The 18,017-nt window shown below is 56.4% G+C and overlaps 1 protein-coding gene across 13 annotated transcripts in view; it reads right to left on the minus strand.

Annotated features, from left to right (window-relative positions):
- The window catches only part of ZNF536 (zinc finger protein 536), a 430,736-nt gene that overhangs the window by 135,482 nt on the left and 277,237 nt on the right, over positions 1-18,017 (minus strand). For 11 of the 13 annotated variants that reach the window (XM_025425268.3, XM_025425264.3, XM_035710203.2 and 8 more), the window contains one exon: positions 15,210-16,781. In XM_025425268.3, coding sequence (XP_025281053.1) covers positions 15,210-16,781 — 1,572 coding nt within the window. The other 2 variants (XM_025425272.3, XM_035710206.2) reach the window with 2 other exon arrangements.

The following is an 18,017-nucleotide window of genomic DNA, read 5'->3' on the forward strand; positions in this document are numbered from 1 at the left end:
GGCCAGTCTGCATCAGAGAGACCCTGCCCCATCTCTCCTTGGGTGGGACGAGCACCTGTCTGGGTCGGTGACACCGGCCTCCATTTGGCCACCTGCAGCCTTGGAGGAGGAAGGACGGAGTCACAAGCCTGGACCCGAAGCCAGTGACCCCAGAAGACCAAGAGCAGGCTCTCCCATCATTCAAAAAAAAAAAAAAAAAAAAAGAGGGGGTAGGGAGGCTCCAAGCCCCCAAGCCCCCACCCCAGAGGGCCCGCTCTTTCCTTTGGGCAGGCCGAGGGCCAGATGGCCACCCTCATCTGCCCTGTCAGCGGTGACCTCTCGACTCGACAAATAGCAAGTGCGTCTTAATCAGAGCGCGCCCTTCCTGTCCACCAGACACGGCAATTGCACCGGCCCGCCCCTCGAGGAAACAAGACCTTCTTAATCACAGGCTGCTGGAGGGGCAGCGAGGAGGCCCAGAGGCCCGCCCGGCCCGCAGCCCGCAGCCACCGTCCTCCCCGGGGCCCCCGCCAGCCCGGGCCGGGAGGAAGGAGCCTCCGAATTGCCAGGCCCTGGAATAATAACTCACATTACTCCGATCCCATCTGCACCCAGTGAAGGCAGAGCAGGGGAAGGAGCATAAAACACAAAGTTCCCACAGACAACATCTGTCTTAGTGCAAACAATGGACCATTATCTTGTAAATAATTCTGATTAAGCTGCAGCGTTTCCTCCTGAAACTGGTGGCGGGGAGCACCAGGAGGAGGATGCGCTGAGCGCCGGGCCTCCCGAGCGGGCCTGAGCCCGTGAGCACCCCGCACCCTGCACCCCGCACCCCGCACCCCGCAGCAAGGCCCTTCCGATGGGCTCGGTGCCCCTGCAGCTCCCGGGGCTTCCCCGGCCTGGACCCCCTCATCTCTCGGCGGGGGTGGGGGGGTCCTTCCTCACCATTTCCTCTGCCCGCCCCTCAGGTGCTTTCTCATCTTTCTCTTCTACTCTCTTCTTACTGCTTTGCTGCCCCCTCGGCTTCCGCTTCCCTTCGCTTCTGTCTACCAGGCCCAGTTTCTGTTCTGGTTCTCGGACCCCATTCTCACCGCCTGGCCCTTCTGGCTCCCAGTCCCTCTGCGGCCCCCTGTCCACCCTCGTCCCAGCCCAGGCCCCTGGGGTGCACCCATCCTTCCCACTACCCCGCGGATACCTGGTGGGCACGGTGTCCAGGCTGCGGGCTCCGAGGCCTGCAGGCCCCACACCGCCCTCTGGGAGGCCCGCATCCCCCACCGGGAGGGCCCCTCGTGTGAGCTCCAGGATGCACTCTCCTGCCTCATCCCCCTCCTCCTGCATCTCCTCCCCAGAGAAGGGGCTGACGAGTTGTGAGCCCACCCGACGCCAGGGACCCCAGGCACTCAGCCTGTACAAATGAAGCGCGACTGTCCACTCCGCCAGGGCATTCACCCCGAAAGTCCTCAAGAAAATTCTCCTTGTGATTCCACATGAATAGCCTGAGTGTGACTTAGAGGCAACACACCAAGCCCGACGTTTCCACGTAAAGCAAAAGCCCCTGGGGCACAAGAATCCCCTTCCCACAGGTTGGCCAATAGGTATCGTGTTTGTCTTGCTTTGTTTTGTGTTTAAATCTAATTGTGAATCCTCCGTGGCATTAGAAAACAGGAAAGATGGGTCAATCACAGGGCTGATTTCTGCACATCCGGGGAATGGGGCCACTGAATCTCCACACGGGCTCCTCCGTGGAGGTGTCCAGTCTGGGGTGGGAGGACCCCCAGCTCAGCGCTTCGGACAGAGGCTTCCAGGGGTGAGCACAGACCGGCAAGGCTGGGGCTACCACACCCTGCAACACCCTACCCCGATTCCCTACCCACCTGCCAAGGTCTCAGCGAGTTCTGGGTTTACGGGGCGGGGCTCCCCGCCTGGGTCCCGCATAGCAGCAGACGTCCTTAAATAACTGAAACGTGGGTGACTTGCCGACCTCCTAGTTACCCAACCATATTCACTGTATTGTCTGGAGGGTGCATATGTGTGCCCTTTGATGGAAGGCGAAACCGAGGCAATCCCGGTATATTCAGCTGAAAACAGCCAAGGATGCACGGGGCCCACACCTGGAGATAACACACGCGGCCCCAGGTTGAGGCGGAGGCGCTGTGGGGTGGGGGGCGGGGGGCTTGCTAGCCAACAGCGACTGGGTGGCCGAGAGATGAGGACGGAAGAGCAGAAAGGCCCCCCCGGCACGGAGGAGGATGTGCGCTGCCCCTGCGGCCCACGCACTGCACGATGGGGCCTGACACGAGCCCCCGTCTCTTGATCCCGCCTTCCGTTCCCTGTACGAGCCGCGTGGGAGTTGGGGGCTCCCGGGAGGGGCTATCGTCCTAGGAGGGGCACGCTGGATTATCAAATTGGTATCTGCAATGTGCTTGAGGAAAACTTAATCATGGAAAACACTCTCCTCTCAAGCTCCACTGTGAACACAAGAGGTCGAAAATTGAAAAGGAGAAAAAAGTCAGATAATCAGTTTTTTCTTGCATTACCATGAGCTCAAAAATCCAGTTGTATTCACTCTTAAAAAAATTATATATATGTATGTATGTATATATATATGAGAAATTCCGCAACGCTCTTCTGATGATTTAAGAGCAGCGTCTTCACGGGGACGGGGGTTCTCACTCACGGGCCCCACGCCCTCAGGGAGTAAACGGTCTTGGCTCCACTGAAATCCCACATGTTCACACACTTGTGGGACCAGCTCGGCTCCCACATCCGGGGCCCTGCTGAGCGTTCATGGGACTGACCAGGTCCTACAAGGTGACCTGGAAGGTCAGGGCTAGAAGGGACCGTGAGAGCCAGAGTTTGAGACCCGGGAGGCCACTGAGGGCCCTTGCAAGCACCCCTCCTTTCACCCACGGGGAAATGGTGCCCAAAGGGAAGGGGGAGCCGTCGACCCTTGGAGCCGGACTGCTGGTGGACGCCTGGTCCCCGCGACCCCACATCTGGCCTCTGCTGAGCCTGCAGCTGAGCTGAGAGGCTCCACGCTTTTCAGTATTTAAAACCCACAGTTTGCTTCCCACGGGGAACCATGGACTGAGTACCTGTCCTCATCCTTGGTGGCCTTTTGCAGGGCGCTGAGGGTGGAAAAGCTCTCGGGCCAAGGGGTTGGTGCCCTACTGCTTCTCCTCCAGGTCCCTGGCATGCACGTCTGGTGTCGCTCCGCATGCACAGACGGAGACGGCTCGGTCACTGATGGGCTGCAGTGACCCTTGACGAGACGCCCCAGCTGGGGTCGATGCCCTCGCTCCTTCAGGCCTCAGCGGGGCAATTCTGAGATGAGCCGGAGGAACGCGGGAGGGCTGAGCCTGTCCTCGACTCTCGTTAACACATCAGGGTGGCTTCCTCCCTCCTCCGTCTCCCTCCCGGCTCCTGGGATCACCTCCCACTCTCCCTCCACCCAGGTTCTTATCTTAGGGCCTGCTCTGGGAGACCCCCAACGAGGTCGCCCCTGGGAGCTCGGAAGACTGACAACATCAATGGACTCTCTCCTTGAGCGGAGCCCAACCTACGCCGGACCCCTCAGTGCCCACCGAGGCCACCCCATGTGCCCGCTGAGCACCCGCCTCCAGCCCTGGCCCAGGGGCACAGCACACCTCGGAGCGGCCTGCCCTCAGCGCTCCCCACCCACCCCGGCCCGCGGGGCCCCACAAAACCCTTGAGTCAAAGTCCGAGAAAAGCGACTTGTCCTGTCATATAGAAAAGAGCAATAATTTAGTAAATTAATTGCAAATTTACTTTCCCTGCTTGGTTGCCCGTCTCCTTTTATGGGGATAATTGAGAGCACATTATATTAATGGGACAACAAGAGAAGTCCGAGAAGAAAACTGAAGCTCGTGAGCAGCGGGTTACGACCGGGACCGGGTGGGTGCCTCTGCCCAGCGCCCCCGCCCCGCACGAGAGCCAGCCGGCGTCGGGGCGCACACACGGGTGTTTCTGCGAAGGCACCGGCTTTGCCGAGCTCCCCAGCTTTCACCCTGACGCCGCGCCGTGGTCGCCCCGGAGGCAGAGCGGCTCCCGCGGGACGGCGCGGCCACGTGCCTGCGAGTGAGTCCAGGCATCGGGACGTGTCCCGGAAGGAGCGGCTCTAACCCGGGGGCCATAACCATCTCCCAAAACTTAGAGCCCCCCCAGCCCCGCCCCCCGAGGATCTGAATTTCATCAGAGCAAGCGTATCCCCCCCCCCACCCCGTGTAGGGAAGCAGGGGCTCCGAGGCCTCGGACCTACCACGAGCTGCAAGCACCTTCCACGTCCCACCCTGAGCCTGTGGCCTCCTTCTGACTCCAGCCTCCCCTCCGGGGGTGGGGGCGGGGGTGGGGGTCTCCTGCCCACCTCAGATCGGGGGCGGCCCAGCCTGGGAAGGGTCAAGGGCAGATCCAGTAGGTGATGCTCCGAGCAGGTGCGGTGTGTGGTCCCCCCAGAAAACCTACTTGTGGCCCCGGCGCCGAGCTCTCAGCTGAAGCGGGCTCGTCCCCAGGCCTGACTCCCCCCAGCTCGCTCGCAGCAACCAGGAGGTTCCCTGAACGTGCAGTGGGGGGGAGGGAGTTCTCTCCCCCCAGGCAGGAGTGGGGGGTGGATGGAAGCAGGGTGCCGTGGAGCGGGAGGCGGGGAGGAGGCTGGGCCTCGGTTCATAAAAGTGGGGAGATGAGAAGCCACACAGGTCCCCTCTGAGCTTGAGAAGCCCCCACTGGGAGCGACTCAGGACACACCACCCCCACCCCGCCTGACAGGCAGAAACGGGTAGAGGCCCCATAGCTGGGGGATCGGCCCCGGAAGGGAGAGAAGATGGCAGAGACGTGGCTGAGCCCCACGCCTCTCCAGGGTACACCCTGTGTCCCGTCCCCCAGGCCCCTGGCCACCCTGTGGTCCCCTGAGTCCCTGCTGGCAGGGATCCGGGGGCCGTGAGGCCAGCAAGGGAGCCCGGGGGGTGCAGAGTGACTATAAACAGGTGAACAGGGCCGGGGGCCGGGTGCTCAGGCCTCGGTGGAGGCACGGAGGCCCCGCAGCCATCCACAGAGCCCTCTCCCCCTGCCCCGTCCCCGGGCCCGGGCGCTGGTCCAGAGAGGCCCGTGGGTGCCCCCTGCCTACGGAGGGGGTCGGGGGTGGCCCCATCCTGGGAGCTGCAGCCTCTTCAACCAACGGGCCTTGGGCCCCCGGGAGGGAACACAGCCCCTCCTGGCAGGGATGCAACGTGGCTGCAGAGGGTGACACGGGCCCCCCGGAGCCCTCGGGGGGGCGAGAACCCGGGGAAGGGCCCAGAGCCCCAGACCCAGAGGGCCCTGGAAGTAAAGACAAAGCTTTCCTGGGGTGGCTCGTTCTGCTCAGGCGCGGGGAGGCCGCGTGGGCCCGGGCCGCGTGGCTGGGCATTTTGGGATCCGTCCCGGCGCTGTCGGCGCCCCGAGAGCGGAAGCGGGAGGCAGTTGTGGGGGAGCCACGATGGTCACGCGGGCTTGCGTCGTGTGTTCGAGACTCGGAATCTCCCCTTCTCCCACAGAAGAGACTGTCCTCTGGTGTCTGGGGCCGAGGTCACTTGAACGGTTTGCAGGACACCTGTCGGAGGGGATGTGCCAAGCAGTCGACGTGCTACGACTGTCCTGCTGCCGAGGCCGGGGTTGCCGGGCTTCCGTCCCCTCACACGGGGGACACTTTATTTATGGGGGTGTGGGCACTGTCAGACGATGAGAATACCTCGCCCCACCTTTTCTCCCACCGGTTAAACGGGGAGCTGGGGTGTGCACAGAATTCAGAAGTCTCCAAAGTGGACCCCAGCAGGAAGGCTTTCTAGAAACACTGCAGAAGGGAAGGGCCTGAAGTCCAGCTCAGGGACCAAAAAAAAAAAAAAAACCCAAAAAACTAAGCAACAAAAATGGGGAAGCAAACCCCTTCATTCCTCTAACCCCACCCCTCCCACCCTGACGTGAGGTCGGGGACACGGGCCGGGCCAGCGCCTGGGACAGCAAAGGCAGGTACATCAAAAACTCAGCGGACAAAAATACTCCAAGTCCCACGATTCCGAGCCCCTTTCCGATGAAAACTACCTTCCCCGGGATGCAAAGAGAACCTGGAGGTTTGCACGGGGCCTGGGAGCACTGGTGGGGTCTAGGTGCCCGCAGAGACATGCTCAGCTGGCCCACCCAACACGGCACCTGCCCCCCGCCCGCCGTCCCCGCCCCCCAGACCGGGAGATGCCGTGACACCTGCCCCTGTAGTACCCGCTGCGACACGTGGGGCCCACCTCCAGCAAACAGCCCCCGGGGTTGGGGCCGGGGAGGGGGTGCAGCCACCTAGGACCTCCCCGAATGTCCTGCTGAGGCTTCCAACAGGGCGGGCGTCCGGGGTGCAGGCGGGGTCGGGGGTCGGTGTTGGTGGTGGAGGAGGAGGGTCGCCGGCTGTCGTAGACGGGATTAACATAATGACTCAAAACTGCACTAATGTTTCACAGCTTTTTTTTTTATTAGCAATACCAAGATAAGTTATCGAAGCATTTTTTTTTTTAGTATCGTTTTACATTCCATTCATAAATGACCTAACTTGTAACTCAGCATACAGCACACTTAAAAGATATAGTTTGACACTTATTCAGAAAGCTACAATTATTAGAACTTACATGCCTTCATTACCAGGAACACCTTAATAGCATCTTCTCGTCACTTCCACAATACTCTAGGCCAAAGCACACGATAACCCAGCACAAGTTCACACAGTTTTTGCTTCCATCACCACGTTCGAAGTCACGGCCGCCGGGGAGCCGTTCACTGGAAATTTTCTTTACTGTCCTCGGTTCCCGGTTAATGGGACAAGCTGACACAATATTAAACTAGCAATGGCACTGCTTAAATACTATGGAGAAAGAGAATTACTGCACTTTTCCGTATTCTTCTAAAGCGTTAACAAAATACAGGACAATCGGACACAAGCGGTGACGCCGACGAGACTGTCAGGGCCCGGCCTCTAGCAGCCCGGCGAGCTGGCGTAGCAGGCCGACCCCCCCCCCCCACCCAGCCCGGCCGCCAGTCAGATTTTTCACAGGTGAAGGGACTCTCCAATCCACCAGCGCTTGTCACTCAGGATTCACGACTTTGAGGGAGTTTTTCAAGTTACTAAGCCTTCGCGATCCATGACTAATAGAGGAACATATGGGGCAGTATTTTTAGCCTCCCTGATTCTCTTGCTATATATACCGTAGGTCGGTGTGCGTGTGTGTACACATACCTATGCCAATAGTAATTATTTATTCAACACACATATGTGTATACGTTCTTCTCCCGACTTTACACGATTAACAAGCTGCAGGTAGCCACCGAGGAGCACGAACAGACAAGGGCAAGTCCAGCTAGACCGACTAGAACAGGGGGTGTCACTTACCTGCAAGAGAACGTGCAGATTCATTAAACAGTCCAGAGACCGCGTAGGCTAGAGGCATTGGGGAGCGAGGCCAGGGCCACGCTCCCTAATTGTTTAATGGAGTAACGACAATAAAGCAATATTTATAAAATTTGGTCCTTCCGTCTCTGGCGAAAGCGGGAATAGTCTACGTGATTAGAGCAGGTTGGCAATTAGGCGTGGAGGTGCCGTTGATCAGCGCTAAGTAATAGGAGATAATTACTACTTATTTGAAACCTGGGCTTTGCACACAACATCTGAATATAAAGAGGGAAGAACCTGACGCCTCCGGTAGCTAAGACGTGGCCTCCCGTCTGCACGGCTGTCGGTGCCGACCGTCACCGTGGGTGGGCAGCCGGGAAGGGAGAGGCCGAAGCCGAAGCTCCGGGTACCTGCGCTCCGCACGAGGCAGCCCGGGGGGTCACGCTGCTGCTGTTTTGCACGAGAGCAAAACACTCCGAGAGCTTGCACGCCCCCGGGGACGTGGGGGTCTGTTCCCACAACACCCTCTTAGCTTTCTCTTCCTCCCTCCCGGTCTTAAGCCATTACTGGGGAGAAAAAAAAAAAAAAGTGCGTCTGTGCATCTATGTCCGTGTGCGTAATTTTTTTTTTTTTTTTTTTTTTTGGAACCAAAGAGCTCAGTCGCTATCTCCTCTCACCCCAGGCTCAGTCCCGGGCTGGTGGGTATCGAGCGATCCAAAAAGAACATGCACACAGAAACCAAAATGAAAGCTACCAGACTTTTCTCCTGCTTCGGAGGCACTGTTGATTCAGACAGTAGCTTTTGGAGCCAAAAATATGCAGCAAAAGGAAAGGAACATAAACAAGGCTAAATGTCACCAGTGTTTGCCGACTTACAGACACCATCCATTTGTTTGTTCTGAAATGACGAGTGGACCATTTGGCAAATACAATGGTATTCGCACAACAGTTCTGTCGTCCTGCAGTGCAAACGACATCACGTCAGTGGCATTCCCATTTAATTTAAAAAAAAAAAAAAAAAAAGAGGGAGGAGGAGGAGAATGCCCAAAGAGTTTGGGGAGGCTGCCATCCAAAGAGGCTGCCTCGGCGTCAACACAGCGCACACAGCGAGGCCTCGGACGGGACAAGAGGAGAGGCGGTCCGTGGTGGGCGCGGGTTCCTGCAGGAGATCCCAGGGGACAGCAGCTGCCCCTTGTCCTGCCAGAGCCAAAGGGACGAGCTCTGCGGCTGCCCGTGGGGCGGCCAGCGGGATGGGGCAACGATCTGCATTCACGCCAAGGATCTGCCCTCGGACCATAAGCCGAGTGCTCCTCTCCCTACTGGGCTCCCACGTGGGACCCCGGACACACACTCCTACTAGGAGCAGGCCGGACTCTGGAAGTCAACGAACAATCTGCAAAGGATAGGATCAGGCAAAGGAAACGAGCACCAGGTTGTGCTTTGCCAACAGTCCCTGCAAGCCAACCCACTTGGGAACCAGCTCACGAAGAAGGCACGAGGGAGGGACGAGGGCTCATCCGGCGTCAAGGAAAGCACGGCAGCTCCAGAGACAAGGCCCTACCGTGGAGAGGCCCCTGGGTCTTGCAGGCTAACCGCCCTCCTGGGCGTTGACAACGTGGGCTCCCGTACGCAGGGTCGATTTACGCCTCGTGGTCCTCCCCCCGGGGCCATTTTCCTAACCGAACCTCCTTTCTTCATTAGAACCCGCTGGCTCCTAGGCCACAAACTTAGAATCATCCACTAGACCAAAGAACGTGCCCAGTGCCCTTGGCTGTGCACCTGTCGCCTAAGCTTGGGCGTCCTCACTCACGCGCACGTGGGGAGTGCTCACGCTCCTTCCACACGTTCCAGCCGCGGCCCCCTTGGACATCTCGACCGACTACAGGTTCAAACCAAAATCTGGTCAAGTGTTAAGGAGGAGGGACTTCCTTCCTACCCTAAGCGCTTGCCTTTGACCAGGAAGCAGCAGAACTGGGTAGAGACTGGAAAGGTAGGGCCACCGCCACCGATGCCATCGCAAAGTCACCAGAATTGCCTTGAAAGCTGAATTATCCACATGCCAAGAAAGAGCCATCCAAAATCGGTCCCGGCAGACGTGAGGAAGTAAACCCCGACCGAAAAGTGAGATCTGTACTTGCTTAGAACCGAAGGGACCGCCGCCGCAACCAAGAGTCCTACGGGCGCTGGGGCACCTGGGTGGCTCAGCGGTCGGTTAAGCATCGGACTCTCGGCTTCTTCTGGCTCAGGTCAGGATCTCGGGGTCATGGGATTGAGCCTTGAGTTGGCTCCGTGCTCAGTACGAAGTCGGCTTGAATTTCTCGCCGCCTCTGCCCCTCCCCTCTGCCCTCTCTCTCTCAAATAAATATTTTCAATAAGTCACTTGGATACAGGCACCGTTCCCTTGCGACATCCATTTCTACTATAAAACGCCCACTCAATGGAGAACCAGTCACCCGAGCTCCTCTACACCCTTCGTGTTGTTTCATCCTTCCACGTCTGTCCATCGGGGGGGCGGGGGGGAAACGGAGGCTTCCGCAGAGCACGCTCACCTCCGAGCCAAGGTGGAGCTCCTGCCTGCTCCTCCTCTGCCTACACTGGCTGTGACCCGGGAGCCCCTGGGACTGCCGTGAGCTGCAGAGGGGTCTCCTCCTGCAAGTCTTTAGTGCAACAGGCAGGAGGTGGCCTTCCAGGACAGGTACACCGGGGCCATCGGGGTCTACGAGCCTCCTCTCTCTCTCTCTCTCTCTCTCTCTCTCTCTCAGGAAAGTCTCTCATGTCTCAGGCTTTGCATCACGGGTCAGTAGATGGAGCCCAGCACCTGCTACCCTGGGCCTTCCCTACGTCGCTCCTGGGCCAGCGGAGCCACAACAGACAGGTTCCCGCGTGCCTCCTCCAGGGACGACATCCTGCTCTACCCTAGAGCTGGGGGTGGCCCAGCTGGCCGACGCGTGGGCCAAATCCAGCCCATCGCCTGCAGTTAGTAAATAAAGTTTTATTGGAACACGGCCACGCCTATCTGTTTGATTTTCACTTGGCGGGGCAGGGTCGGGTGGCCGTGACCCAGACCACACTGCCTGCAGTCCTAACTTATTTCCTCTCTGGCTCTTGAAGAAAATCGTTCCCAACTCCTGCTTTGGATTGTGTAGCCGGTAAATGGTGACTATTTCCAGATACTCTCTGGGCTGGAAAGCGGCGAGCTTGGGGGAGGCCAGAGTCACATTTTAAGAGCGCTCAGCTTGGAGGCCCTGGTTCATTTTATCACGATGAAGCACAGCTCATTTTATCACAATGGGGAGAGGTTTCAGTGGACCTCGTGTCCTTTTTTTTTTTTATTTTTTTTTTTTTAAGGAGGAGTCCTAATTCTCTCATTGCTCTGGAAGCCCAGGGAATCCTTGGTCTCAGGTGTAATTTGGGAGGCCAGGTTCCCAGTAACCTGCAGATAATAAATTGGGACGACTGAGACCTTTGTTGCTAATGGCCCTGCCTTCCCACTAGCTTGCCCAGGGGCCCGCCGGGTGCCTGGGGCTGGGAGCTACTGCGTGAGAGCCCATGCCCATGACAGACATGCTGGTGTCTCCTCGCTCGGCCCGGCCTCCCTGCGTGCTGCCAACTCTAGAGCTCCGAAGGGCGGAGGGGGTCATGCTCTTCTTACTGCCTTTCTCTTCAATGCTTCCCATCAACCCGACCCCGGGCGCACCAGAAGACACCGGCAGAGCAAACTCCGCTTGCAGGACTCAACACATAATGACCCCCAGCCATCTGTCTCAGGTTTGAAAGGCAGAGAGCAAGGGCGATCTGGTTGCTTTCCAAATCCACAAACTGGGGTGAAACATGCTCCGCGACCCTTCCATTCGGCCAGCCCTCCAGGTGCTACGTAGACCAGCCCCTGTGCTGTCTGGAGCACACAGAAGCCCGCGCCGCCCGTGCTCCCCGACCTGCAAGCTGCTGGCTGGCCCAAGAGTTCGGCAAAGTTTTTTCCAACAGGACGAGGGGGGTTGCCCGCCTTGTCCTATCAGTGGATGTGAGCCCTGCTCCGGCCTGCCCTTCCTCCCTAATTAAATACCCATGTGGCTCCTGTCCCATTACGGGACCGAGGTCAAATCCATTCCAACAAACCTGAGGGCACAGCCAAGTTCTTTAATGGCACTCAATGACCTTGCCTGTCATGTTCTTCAGCAGAACAAGGAAATGCGGGCTATGCCTGTTGTCTGAAAGGCACCTCAAGGAACGGACGCTTTAATTGCAGTGGTAGTTCGCCCGGTGGCGTCAGGCCCACAGCGGGATCCGACCTACTCTACAAGCAACCGCGTGTGTCCTCCAGCTCCACCCAAGACGGCTCCTCCTCGGGATCTCCCCTAGTACATCTCTGACAGGCGGATGCGCTACGCTCTACGGAAGCACCCCGCAAGGTTCACGCGCGGGCTCCAGGACTCTGCTGCCCACCGGGCTGGGCCGGCCCCTCTCTTCAACTCTCTCTTCTGAACCAAAGTTGGAAACGCACTGGCTCGGAATGGGCCGGGCTCACGGGCCAGGAACCCAGGTCCGGGGGGCCAAGGAACGTAAGACCAGAGGTGTCACGGTCAGGAAGCAGGAAGCAGGCATGCAGACCCAGGGAGCCGCCTGGAGGTAGAGCCTACAACAGGGATATCACCCACAGGCTTCAGGGTTCGGCGCCACCTCCTCCAACTCGCCAAGCATGTGTCAGAGTAGCTGCGAGCTCTGTGGGGAGTCTGCGTGATCCGAACAACATTTCTACTGATGCTTCTTCAAACACTTTTACAACCCATGAGAACAGAAACAGGCGGACATTAGCTCCTCCTACAAGCCTGTTTCTAGGGGCATCAAAGTGGGGATTTGGGTTGACTAACTAGACAAAAATCAGACCCCAAACTCCCCTGAGATGAGGAATACCGGAATAATTCTTTGCTTTGACAAAGCCCAGCTTCTCGGGGGAGACCAGGTATCAAGCTGGCGGTTCCGCGTGGAAATCCATATCCACTTTGAGTGGAGCAGAGAAGAAGGAACAAACATCAGGAATATTTGATTCCTCGTGCCAACATCATTTCCACTCTTGCAAAGCCAAGCCAAGGCGGCGGGGGGTGGTGGGGGGCTCGGAGTTTTTGACTATTATTTGTGCTTCTTGCAAAGCTAGAAAGACAGTGAGGTGGACTGTGAGAAAAACGCCCCCCACATGCCCATTCTGTACCCAGTGAGGCTTCAGTCCCCCCCGCCCCTAGATACTGCCCCTTAGGAAGGATGGATATACCTGGCCCTCATGCATCCTGGGACACAGAGCAGCCAGAAGGAAAATAAGAAGCGGGCTTTGCTTAGGGTGGGCCAGGTACGGGAGTGGAGGAGCGAAGACTGGGCAGGGTCAGGCTCATCCTGGAGGCAAGAGGATGGTGCCCCCGCCCCGCCCCGAGCAGGCACAGGAGCCAGGCAAAGGCCTTCCCTGCCTGCTTCTGAGCTCGAGCAAGAGGACAACGGAAGAAATGAGGCCCAAACGAAGTGCAGAACTTGTGCTCTCTAAAAATAGGCAGTTTACGGCCAGAGTTTGTTTTGACATCTTACCGTGAGTGCAAAGGAGAGCACATGGGCCCGGACCCTGACCTGGAGGGAGAACCACGGCGCCTGGTCCCGGCCTGGCTGGACTCAGGGTCCTCCTTCCCCCTTTCGAGCGAGGGGCCAGGATCTGATGCCCGATGGCCTAAAGGTTAACCAAGCCAAGTTTTTTGCACAAACCCTGGAGCTGTCAGGGGTGTGTCCTGAGCTGCTGCGTGGGGAGGGGGCCAGAAGTGCCTAAGGGGTGCCATTCACAGGGCTGGGGCTCACGGGATGCACGCTCCCCCTGCCTTCCCCTCCACTCTCACCTGTGCAACCTGTGCAAAAGGACACCAGTGGGCAAGCTCCTGGGAGGCAGAGGCGAGCAGCCTTCCTACTGCACTGAGAGGAAGATGGGGAAATTAATAGGGGTGACCGGAGCTCATTTCAGTAAGAATGAGCTTATGCACATGCCAGGTTTTGATCGTTTCTGATGCATGAATTCCTGGCAGGAACTAGGGTCCGCCATAGGTATTTGAAAGAAGGGAGAGTAGGCTTTTAAAAAAAAAAAAAAAATCCCCCAAACAACAATAAAAGAAGAAAAGTCACAAACTCAAAACAACCAAGAAATTCAAAAAATTAAAAAAAAAAGATTTAACATTGCTTCCCCAGGGGGGGAAAAAAAAAAAAAGAAAGGGGGAGGGTTGGGGAGAGGAGGAAATTGGACTCACATAAAACCCTTTCCTCAAAAAAAACAAAAACAAAAAAAAAACCAACCTTTTTCTCCTTCTTTTAAATATTGTTTTTAAGAGCTTCAAAAAGTCATGAATTGTATGTGGGTAAAAATAGACCTGGGGGGGGGTGCTGGTTAATGGAGCCGTGTGAATCATTCAGCATAAGGAACTGTCAATATTTTTTTAAGCTGTCAGAAATCCATTTAGTGATTTTTGACAATTCAAAAAAGAAATATGTGTATATATATATATATATATATTTCTGACTGCTTGATCCGGTTCTTAGCGAATTAGGGAAAGAGAAGGTAAAAATACCCATTGAAATTGTGAACCAAGTCCAGCTTCCTGAATTCTGCTCCGCGCTAAACGTTACCATCAGAATTCAGAGCTTAGGAAGTAACTCCTTCCCTCCCTTCCTTCCTTCCTTCCTTCCTTCCTTCCTTCCTTCCTTCCTTCCGTCCTTTGCTGTCCTCGGCAGGTGCGGTGCGTCACAGACATCCACTCCTAGGTGAGACGTGGAGAGGCACCACCATCCCTCCTCTCTGGCCAGGATATCCGGCGACGGGGGATAACACGCGGGGCCTCCTTTCGGGGAGGAGGGGAAGGCTTTGGGATACGAATACCTGGGTGCCAGGGGAATGTCTTTGATCCTCCCCGCCCGCCCCGGCGTTCATTTGATCCTATTCTAGGCTTCAAATTTATTCTTAGGTTTTAAGATCTGGAATTACTTTGGGGTAAACCATATTCGGGGAGGAGGTAAAGAAGTGCCAATTTGCTAACAAGACCAGGCAGGCCCAAGTCCAAGACACACGGGATCACAACACGGCTGCCCCAGGGATCTCACAGCGCACACGTCTCGTCAGAACAACAGGCGGACAGGGGGGCGGAAGGCGAGAGGAGGGAGCCGAAGCCACGGGAGCTGTCTAAAGAGGAGGCACAAACACCCCGAAACAACCTCCCGCGTCGGAGAGGGGATCACTTTATTTCCATAGCGTGGTCAGCTCGTGGGATAGGATCTTAGTGCCCCCTGCGCCGACACAAAGGGAAGTTGAAGGAAGCAGGTTTGGCTTTAGCGAAGCAGAAAGCAACGGTCTCTAGCCGTCTTACGCGGAAGCTGCTAATACTGACGGGTTTGCGAGTTACCGGGTCTTTTTGTTTCCCGTTTCTGTTTTTTTTTTTTTTTTTTAAGATTTTTTTCTCCCCCTCGAGTTAGAGATTAAAAACAGGAGCGGTGCGCACCGTGGGGAACCCCTCACCCCGCCCCGCCCCGACCCCTGTACCCCCACGCCGTCCGTACATTCGGGCCGTTTCCCGGGAGTGCGGACCCCGACCCGGAGGCGTGAGTGCGAGAACTTCCAATGGAGACCGACCCTGGTGATTGTCTACACTGCACATACAGCATCGCTGGGGGGCTGGCACGGTTAGTTAGTTCAAACGCGTGCCAACGGAGGCGTCTACCTCGACTTTTTAAAAACGCACGATTCGGCACTGATGTTTCGGGAAAGGAACTAAAGGAAGACGATTCTAAAACTTACCACACAAGTCTGGCCTCTTGATACATCCAGAATTTGCTGTGCTACTGGCAAGTCCGTTAAAGGCTGCTAAGCCATCAGAACTGTAGGCCCTGAGGACCGACAACATGTTCAGCGGCTTCTCCAGGCCCGGGGGGCCCCGCTCCGGCTTGGGCAGGCCCGCCGAGGGGTCCTGGGCTGGAAGGAGGCCCGGGCCGTGCCACTGCTTCTCGGGCGCCTGGGGTCCCGGCGACACCAGTCCCTGGACGGGCTGAGGGGCGCCCGCGGGCAGCAGGCCGTCCCCGCTGTCGCCGCCGCCGTCCTTGCCGAGGGCCGACTGGGGCTTGCTCATCATCTCGGGCTCCGTTTCCAGATCCTCTTCGTCGTTGTTCTCCCCCTTGGAGGAGTCCATGTCCTCGGAGGAGGCAATGTCGGAGAGGTCGTCGGGAGCGCTCTTGTTGGCGGTCTCGGGGATCAGGATCGGGGCGTCGTCTTCCGAGTGGGCCTTCCCGTCAGGCTCCTTGCCGGCGCAGGAACCGGGGGCCCCCGAGCCCACCAGGCCCGGGTAGACGCCAAACTGCTTGTAGAAGTCTGACGGGAAGTTACAGAACGCGGGGTCCACCAGGCCGGGCCACGCGCCGCTCTTCGGCTCCCCCAGAGTCTCCTTGGCGGCTCCTTGGGCCGTCTTCTCGGAAGCAGCCTCCAGAGGCCCAAGCATGTTGGAAAGGGCCATCTCTTTGCTGGACTGTACGGAGGGCAGCAGGGCCGCTTTGCCGGCCTCCCGGGCTTGGTCCTTGCAGTTGACCGTCACCCCGACGGCGCTGTCTTTGCGCTTGGCTTTGCCCAGGTGGTTGGCCTGCAGGTGCAGGGCCATCAGCTCCATGGACGACGTCGTGAAGGCGCAGAACAAGCAGCCGTGCCACGCGATGCTGTCTTGCACGGTCACCGACGAGCCCGGGAGCGAGGCGGCGTCGGGCCGCACCGACAAGTCTAGAGGCTCGTACTGAGATTTCTCCGACTTCCTGGGGCCCGCCTTCCCGCCGGCTTTGTCCTCACCGCCGTCCGGCCCGTGCACCTTCGTGGAGGGAGGGTCGGACAGGGTCTTGTCCTTCACGTCCTTCTCCTTCTTCAAGGAGCTGAGGACGAAGCTGTCCATGAAGGCTTGCAAGGACCCCTGGAAATTCACACCGTTGTTCACGATGCTCTGATACGCTCTCCCGATGTCGGCGAAGTGGGTGCTTTTGGAAGGCAGGTCGGCGCCCTTCAGGGCCTCCGAAGGGGCCTCGGGGGCCATGCCGCTGGCCTGGCCCGAGTGGTCCGCGGACGAGAGCACTCCGGCTGTCCACTGCTGAGAGGCGGGGCCGCCTCTGAAGTCGATCCCGGGGAGGCCCTTGAAGGCCCCCCTCAGAATGTCCGGCCGGATGAACAAAGCGGCTTTGCTGGGCAGCTCGTCCCGGTGGTCTTGGCTGGGGGGCGGCCCGGACAGCGGCCCGGCTCCATTCTGCCTCTCCCGGTGATGCCGCTCGAGGTGGTATTTTAAGGACGCTGACTGGGTGCCGGCGTAATCACAGTGGGGACACTTGTAGGGCTTCTCACCTGCAAGGTTTCGGTACAAGGAGAAAGAGAGAGAGCGTTTATCTCATTTTGGTGTGCTGAACAGGGCTAGAAGGATCAACATTTGTTCTTGGAAACAAAGCAGCTCAAACTAATAATTAGTTGGCGAACAACTGTTTTTTAATAGAAGAATAATTCGTACTCTTAAGCTTTTTTAATGATTTTGTACCATTTGGGACTATTCAGGAATGACATACTATCTACACACAATTAGCTATCTTTTTCTTTATCTAACATGTGAAAACGGCTGTAGATTTAAAAGCTATGATTATGAAAATTAAGCATAATAATTTCAACCACAGTGATCATTAAAAGTAGAAGTTTAAAAAGACAAAGTATGTAACAAATGGGTGGTTGCAATATTTTGTGTATACAATAGCTCTAAAATTTGTTTAAATTATACACATGGAAACCATTTTTAAACCTAAAAATTTTATGGCACTGTTACGCAAGACTGAAATGAATGATTTAAGTCTTGCTCTGCAGTAAATCATGGATATAATTAGCAAATGGCATACTGCACAAGTAATTTATCATTATTTGGAGGGCACCATTCCAGACGAGCTCAGATATCTGCAGACCTACTGCATTGTTTCTAAATAAAGAACTATAAATACCGATTCTATAAAATATTAATACCATTACGGTGCATTATGATTGCAGCATGTAAAGACATATAGTTAAGATAAAAAGCAGTCAATAAAACTTAAAAGAAAATGAGTAATAAAAAAGGTACAAAATATATTTAGTTTCTGTATTTGAAATTAACATTATCTACTGGTCTTTGTAGCGCCTTAAATTTGTACTAATGGCAAACCTAATGCTCCGGTAGTAAAATGTGTAATTTACCTATAATAAGCGCTTTCTAGAGAATAAAAATAGCTTTAAAGAGTGTTTTTAAAACATATAAGATCATTTTCATGAATTAAATATTTATTTAAATTCAACACCCAACTTCTATTGTTCTTTCCGCCACGGAAAAGGCACCGTAAAACATACAACGTGGACCTGCCCGCATTGTGGCGTCGAGGGAGGGGAGGAGAATAAACAGACGTGGATTGAAATATATTCCAGGAGTCTGTTCGCGATCCAGGGTCTTTTTCTAGACTTTGGGATTGGAAGAGCTCTCCAGAAGGCGTGGGTCTGTGGCCGTCCGTTAGCTTATTCCCGATATCCACCAATTTTTCCTCCCGGGAAACTCCTTTCGGCCCCCCCCAC

This window comes from Canis lupus, chromosome 1 (assembly GCF_003254725.2).
Source record: "Canis lupus dingo isolate Sandy chromosome 1, ASM325472v2, whole genome shotgun sequence".
NCBI lineage: Eukaryota > Metazoa > Chordata > Mammalia > Carnivora > Canidae > Canis > Canis lupus.